General features: G+C 42.7%; 1 protein-coding gene across 11 annotated transcripts in view; it reads right to left on the bottom strand.

The window, feature by feature from the left end:
* Nucleotides 1-670: 670 nt before the first annotated feature.
* The window catches only part of LOC147437436 (Pentatricopeptide repeat (PPR) superfamily protein), a 60,015-nt gene continuing 52,815 nt past the window's right edge, over nt 671-7,870 (bottom strand). For 2 of the 11 annotated variants that reach the window (XM_086486976.1, XM_086486975.1), the window contains exons 4-8: nt 2,571-2,689; nt 1,781-1,960; nt 1,667-1,714; nt 1,205-1,269; nt 671-1,134 (exon numbers count right to left, since the gene is read on the bottom strand). In XM_086486976.1, the coding sequence (XP_086343102.1) occupies nt 1,082-1,134; nt 1,205-1,269; nt 1,667-1,714; nt 1,781-1,960; nt 2,571-2,689 (465 nt within the window). In that variant the 3' untranslated portion in view covers nt 671-1,081. Of the gene's footprint in view, nt 1,585-1,666; nt 1,715-1,780; nt 1,961-2,570; nt 2,690-7,870 lie in introns of all 11 variants that reach the window. The other 9 variants (XR_015184864.1, XR_015184866.1, XR_015184862.1 and 6 more) reach the window with 9 other exon arrangements.

The following is a 7,870-nucleotide window of genomic DNA, read 5'->3' as shown; positions in this document are numbered from 1 at the left end:
CTAACATCATCGGTGGAGACCTACGTACAGTGTAAAGCCATGCACTAATACATGCTCCCAACCATGCGCGTGCACACACGCACAGGTACTGTCATGACATAAGAACTGGAAAAACAACATTTTTTTTAAAAAAAATCATAACAGAAGTGATGAGAAGATGACTCACTCTAATTGAACACAAACAGAAACATTGCTTGGATTGACTAGTTCATCGCAAAGAGAGGCAAAGTCCTATCTAGTAAAGATAAAAGACCATAAATGAAATAACGAACGCTAGCGGGGGGGGGGGGGGGGGGGGAGGGTGGAGGGGAGGGGAACTAAGGAGCAGCAGCAGTGGAGAGAGCGGGTGGCAGTGGAGACAGAAAGCGGGTAGGTAACCAAGTTGGCTTAGTGACCAAAGTAATTTCATATTCATGGACCATGGTTCATAGCCAGAGTAGTACAAGTGGATAACAACAGAGAGAAGCCAAGAACGGATGATTTTGTGCTACGGCCACACACACACACACAAAACTATGCACAAATTGATGATCCTTGTACAATCAAATACAAAGCAACACAGATAAGGAGATTTTTACCTCTAAAAGCCACATTACTACTGTATATCTCTTGTCAGATATTTTTTTTATAAAAACCCAGTTTGTTTCAGCAGCCTATTTGTTGGAGATAATTGGCAAAATGGAAACAAAGCTTAAACAGAACTAATTTTACAAGTTTTAATTTGACTTCAAATCCAAAGAAACAGTAATCACTTTGTATGCCTTTTTAGCATGTTGAAACATGCCATAGAGGAGAGGGGAGAGAGGCGTACAAATTTTTAGATGCCTTTTTTTAGCTTGTAAATGAGTCCCCATATTTAAGGCTTTCATGACTTCCTCAACTTTCTGTTTTAAACTGCCAACATGAGCCCCTTCACCTTGTTTTTCAAGAGATACTGATTTTGCTGCATTAGCTTATTGCTTCTCAAGGTGGCAAGCAAGAAAATTGGTACACAGAAAGTAAGTTAGAAATGCCACAACCTCCGTAGATCCCTTCATTAACTGTCTCCTTGTGCTGCCATGAACCTTGGCCCTTCTACTTTTCATGTGCCATGTCCACTATACCCAGCATAGAAGAAGTCAAAGATGAATTGGACTGTAAGAAAGATTCATGACTGTCAGAATGGGTAGATAGTCAACATCGGAGTATCTTTATAGTCAGATACCTTCGTGAGGAGGAATGCTGGGTTGGTCTGCAATAATGCTTTGCAAGGCTACCATATCATTCAAACTGTCAAGTCATCATAAAAACCCCATCAAAAGTCATTTCTCTGCAAAATGTATGTTAGGACAAGGGTCCTATGGAAGGCAACCCTTAGGAAGCTAGCAGTTCATGGGATACTTTTAGGCAAGGGCCTATAAATATGCAGGTTTGGGTGTAGATTAGCCAGGCTCATACCCATTGGGTCTCAGGTAGAGGGCTTAGTGGTGCTCAGAGGTCCCAGCTATGGAGATGCGGTAGCCAGTGCCCTCTCAATGTATTTCTGCAAGCACGACCTTGCAAGAAGACTAAACTAGTGTAGTCTAATTAAACCAGCACAGAAATCTGTTCAATATGCTTGAAGACATTAGACATGGTATGAAACCTACTTTGATGTCAGAAAGGGAAAGACAAGACAGAGGCTTACTTTGAATTATATGAAAGAGCATTTACAGAAGCCACTTTGAGTTGATATCTGAAAGGAAAAAAGCACGTTATTTTCAAACAGATTAGTCCTTGATGCAAGGGTTCGATTTCTTACTCATCTTTATGCATGGTAAAGAGATTCTCTAATCCTTCAATGCACTCATTAAGGCTGGGTCCGAGACCAAATCTTTGCTGAGCTTGACTGGAGGTTGATTGAAGCTTCTCTGCCTTCAGAAGCTGAGAAGATTCATGCCACAATCTCTTAAACGCATCTTTTATTTTTTCAAAGTCTCTCCTGTAAACAAGAAACTTATACGTTGCTCAAGTTGAAATCACTTCAACAAGGACATCAAGCATGCAAAACTTGTCCATTAAAAGCCATAGCTTGCAAAAGATGCTGAAAGCTACATCGTTTCCTTCAGATGCTTTTCACACAGACCATAAGCTTACAAAGTGTACATTGACCAAAGCACGTGCACAAAACACAATCAAGACACACACTAAAACAAAAAACATTCAAAAGAATGCATTCCAATTTAGTTCAGTCAAGCAGTAGAAGCTGCCTTAATAAAATTCATGTTATTTGACAAAAAATGAAAGTGATTGCCACTAAATTTGTGGAAGAGAGAGAGAGAGAGAGGGGGGGGGGGGAGGGGCTGATGAATTGTCTTAATTTCAAATAGATACATAACATTTATTATTTCAAATGAAGGCAATTACATTTCCATGTAAGACTTGCCTTTGTAGACCACCTAAGTGAGGAGCATAACCACATTTCAACCTTCTATTCAACACTGTAGCTTGTCTATACAGTATATTCCAAGCATTACACAATGCGTTTATCACAACAGATGTTTTGATGGAACAGCATGACAGCCTCATTTGCTTGAAGAGGGTAGACTTACAATGTTTTATGAAGCGCACTAAATAGACTTTCCAATGTTTCTAGTTGTTTTGCAGGCAAATCATTGGCCATATTCTCTACCTTCTCTAGCACACCATAATTGCTGTTGTCCATTAGAATCTGCAAGTAGAAAACAGAAGCAAAATTGTAAAGCCAGAAGTGGAACTGAAAGTAAGCAATAACCACTTCTCGACTACAGTGCCCTTTAGCTTGAAGACATTTAAAAGCAATGACATGTAAACAGCTTCTATTATTTTGACAAGTACCTTGTCTCATGTTCCTACATTTCACTCTTGTCCGACTTTTTCCTGCTCCCCTCTGACAACTTTCAGCTAGAATTCTACCTTATACTTCTTGGTCATGAAAGAGGATGCTTTGTTACCCTGATGTAGCTCTTCCCATTATGATGATTTTCCTTTCCCTCTTCCTTCTTTCGTGTGACATTGTTGAATGTGGTGTAAATGGAGAGCTCTTTTGTTTTATCCATGTTTCAATCCATATCTGTCACAAATTGCTGACTAAGTGAACTTTACTTGAGAAGCTTCAGCAGCTGGTTACCATGGTATCAGAGCATAGCTGATTGCTCTTCTGTGGGTATTCCGATCCAGATTGGACAACAATTTTCAGCGGCTACGGAGGACGCCAAGGATATTAACAACCATCAAGAGCAGTTGGAAGAAGTTGAGGTTTAACGCTTCAAAAGAAGAAGACAGCGATGGCGATGAGGTTGAGATAGTCCACGGTATCAAGACGATTGTAGAAGTGTGCAAGTCGCTCATAATTAGAGCTTGCACTAGGAGATGCTATGATCAGAGGATCACACATTTGTAGAAGCAGATGAAGAAGAGGAGGATAAAGGATCCCTTCTTCTTAGGATCACAAAGCACATGGATGATAGGCATGCTATAGCCTAGGAAGTCACCTTTAAACAAAGATAAAGATGATTTCTGTAGATCGGAAAGCAAAGAATGCAAGAAGCCAGGTCAAGCAAGAATTGCATGCGTTACATGGAAGTGGTTTCCATCAGTTTGACGCTTCACACAGATAGATGTGAAAGCATCATAGGTGCAAGCCAAGAGGTGTACCAAGAAGGTTGATGCATGATTGCAGAGCAAATGGACGAATAACCGTGGACATACAACAATTTTTCTGGGTCAAGTTCTTCTAGCAAAGAAGCTCCCGTTTGTGAAAGCAACAGATGAATATTCTTAAAAGATTCTCAATTTGTTTCTAGAAGAAGGATCACAACACATCTAGTAACTGGTCTTTAGATATTTCGTGGTGTTACACTTGGATAAGTACCTGCAAGAACAAGAAGGTAGATCTTTCTGAATTGATTGGAGGTGGGCCAAGAGTGATTTGGTGATGCCAAATAATTTGGATGCAGTGGAGGGTGAATTGGCAGATACCCTTAGGTTTTTTTATTTTTACCTTAAGATCTTTGGTTTTGGACCTTGTAGGGAAAAAGCTAACTCAAGTCATTTCAACAATTGATCTAGTGCAGTGCCTGCTCCATAGAGGGGAGCACTCCACTCCCTTGTCAACACATTGACAGATATGTAGTCACGGTTTTGTTCTTTAGCACACCCGAGATACTGATACTGAGCTCACACTACTTTGCTCATGAGACTTCTATGAGAGATGCGTAACTTTTTATCCCTTGATAATTATGAGTTTGATGAGAAAGAGGAAAGCTGCATGGTGGTAATCTCTTTCTCTTTTTGGACACACATACACCCTTTCATTTTTATCCATGGAGAGACTACCTCTATTTAAAGAGGCTCTCTTCTCATTCTAGTCTCTTTGAAGAAGAAAGAGAGCATGCCTATGCGCTCTCTCAGGCTCCCGTGAAGGATTGAAGGATGTAGAAGCTCAACACACACACACACACACACACACACACACACACACACACACACACACACACACACACACACACACACACACACACACACACACACACACGGAGTGCTGGCTGAATTGTTCGTGAGAAAGCAAGTTTTTGAAGGCTATTGCTGAAATTTTCAACATCGAAGGATTCCACTCCCACACATTCAAAGCGCTGGAGAAGACAACTGGTTGTGTGCATTGGAAGGCCTTTGGAGTAGTCCCACAAACAGGTGAGTTACTCCAACATTTGTATGTGTGGGTGGATGAGACCACATGTGCAAGCCAGTAGAAACTAGGTACTTGTTTGCTCTTGTTTGTTGGTGATTCCATGCTGAATTCTCAGCCTATACGCTTGTAATTCTGGAGAAAATAAACTTATTCCTGTGAAGAGGCCCGGCCGTTCTAGGTCAACTCTCTCTCTCTCTCTCTCTCTCTCTCTCTCTCTCTCTGGCAACCCGATCAAGCTGCTCCTCATGGAAATCGAGATTTGTATGATGGAGCACGCAAATGGAGATACATGTGACGGTGATAGAGGCATATTAGTAAATAAAGACATCATGCCTAGTGTCTGTCTGGGGCGTAACCAAGTGAAATCCCCCAACTAGGCATACCATCAGAGCCCACTAAGATGCCATGCAACTTGTGCCCGTTGATGCGGGCACCACTAGCCAAGCAATAAACATCAACAACTCTGCGAGTCGCCTCCAATATACCTGATCCACTAAATCTGGCTCCTTGCATTAGGCTGCTAAGCTCTGACATAGATTATGACACAAATAAAAGCAAGTATTTTACTAGTAGGCAGCCCTCTCACAAATCTAGAAAGGACAAATCCGTGACCAATGAAGCTGCCAATGGTCACTCCACTCATTGTTAAGCCGTAAAATGCGAAAACCCCTCTAATCAAAGCTTGCGGAAACCTCATTTGGAGTAGCGTACCCTCCAAGAAGTCCCAATCAACTGTATCATACACCTCAAAATCAAGGACTAGTACAAGTGAGGTTTGGGTGGATCTTGCCCGCACTACTACCCTAAGAAAACAAAAGCTATTGTTTCGTATACATCTGTCTTGGACAAGTTTTGACTCCAAGCCATGAATAAGATCCTATAAGAGGGGTCACAATCTAGCATTCATCATCTTGGCCAAAATTTTATAAACGAAGGGAGAAGGGTGATCAGCCTCTACTACAAACGATAGGTGATACCTCCTCCATTTGGCATAAAAGATTTGAGGCCGAAATACAGACTTAAGCATATGTCCAGGTGTGAATATATCCAGAAACCTCTCAACTCTCTAGTGAGCCCATCCTCCTTGGGCAAGTAGATGTGAAGTCAACTATGAGGCGCTCCCAACGTTCACAAGCAACTAGGTGGTTGTACATGCGGGTATACTATTCTCTAGCAGATTGCTTTAGACCATGGATAAATGGTTGTGTCATATAGACTAGCTCAGATAATATGCCAAGCAGAAATGCAGTTTTGATATCAAGATGATGCAATGGCAGATTACATTTTGCAGCGATAGTAACTGGTAGCTTGAAAGTGGTCATGCCTAGAACAAGTATGTGTTGAGGTAGTCAATGCCATACTTTTGAGTATAGTTGTCACATGTGCATTGCACTTGAGCCACGTGGACAAGCTACTGCTACAGTCTAGCGTCAGTCTTAGTTAGCTTAGGATCTAGCCTGGCACTATGTGAGCCTCTAGCAGGACGTGCATGTTCAAGCAAGTCATAGTTGCATACCCTCTCTTGCATAGTATAGTTAGTTTAGCATATCAGCATATATGCATGTGAACAGTCCCTTAGGTTATCAGTTTTCTGCCTTATCGCAACCAAGTTCAGATTTCAGACCTTCATTATCAGCGTTTATAGCATTCAGCCTTAGCCTCGTAGTACCAAGTATCTACAGCAAGTACCCCTCAGCATCTCTAGCAAGTACCTATCGGCATCTCCACAGAACCAAGCATCTCTAGCAAGTACACATCAGCATCTTAGCATCTAGGATCATTGTAATAGCATTGTGCAAGTAATAAAAGCAAGTATTCAATCTAGCAACAGAGCAAGGGAGCCCTGGAGGGTGGTTGAGACTTGACATTCGTGTCGTCTCTCTTTTCTCTCTCTGTGTCTCTCTCCTTCATTGTGTTCAGTTCAATTTCTCTTTTCAAGTGAAGTAAAATAACCTTGTGTTTGTGCGGAGTACTAGATCAAGCTAAATCCACTCTTCCGCTACACCTGACAATAGCCGCGAGCGGAGAGGCGGGCTATGTAACGCTCGACAGTGCCGTCAAGGAGGTATTTCTTCTTGAGGAGCCACTTGCAGGTGATGATATTTGTGTTGTTCAGGGGGCGGAACAAGATCCCATGTGTAAGCTTCTTATTGGGCTTGAGGTTCCGCTTGAATTGCAGCATGCGAGAACTCGCCTTCACTGAATGATATCAATAACGGAGATGGGTAGAATAACTTCTACTAGCTCGAGTGGGGTCGTTCTTCTTGAAGAACTGTGGAGAAGCTCGTAGCAGCATAGATATCTGCCAGTGAGCGCGTGCGAACACGGCTACTGGAAGCCGCCTTGATCAAGGTTCGGCGTCGGTGGTGAGGAGTCGGAAGATGTGCAAGTGGTTGGAGAGGTAGAGGAAGTCAAGGTTAGAGGTTCTACTTCTTCAATCCTAGAGAGACTGGGATGAGGTGGTGAGGTTTCTAATTTGAGAAGGTTGTGTGTTAAGGGAAGGTTCATGCGAAGGCTCAAGAGGGAGGGGAATAATTGACGTGGCAAAGCAGGGCATTGCAATGAAGGGGTTGAAGAGGGGGTGTCACAAGACGGGCACCAATGCCAATAGAAAAGAACACACTTTTAGCACTTCATTAACAATTGGAGAGAGAGAGAGAGAGAGAGAGAGAGAGAGAGAGAGAGAGAGAGAGAGAGAGAGAGAGAGAGAGAGAGAGACGACACGCAACACGGAGTGGCGGATGTCCACCCCAGAGAGTATTGGCCCCAAACCTTGGCGCCCCTTTCCGTATTTCTTTATATTGCATCAACACAGTACAAGCCGGTACTCCAGAATCTGCACCTTCTCCAAGAAGCATGCCAGAGAATGAGCCCTAACCTCATATTTAAAGGCCCTAGGCCCCAAAAGCAGTTTACATGAAAAGCCTTCAAAACTCAAAAGCTTCTGGTCCAAAAGCAAAGACAAAAAGCTGCCATCATAAATCACGGAAATCCGTACAGCTACCACGTCATCAGCCAAAGCAAAACGCGAAAATCCGTACAGCTTTATTTCCTTTATGTCACTTGGGGCCCCATCGGACAGGGTCCCCATAAGTTGGTAGGACTTCTTCTTCTGTTACTTGTTCTTCTTAGGGTTTAGGCCCCTCGGCCGGCATCCGCAAGTTGGCTCCATTCTTCAAGGCT

This window comes from Adiantum capillus-veneris, chromosome 17, assembly GCF_014529385.1.
Source record: "Adiantum capillus-veneris isolate H3 chromosome 17, ASM1452938v2, whole genome shotgun sequence".
NCBI classification, from domain to species: Eukaryota; Viridiplantae; Streptophyta; class Polypodiopsida; order Polypodiales; family Pteridaceae; genus Adiantum; species Adiantum capillus-veneris.
The sequence above is the reverse complement of the archived record's forward strand: the minus strand, read 5'-3'. Positions and strand labels throughout refer to the sequence as shown.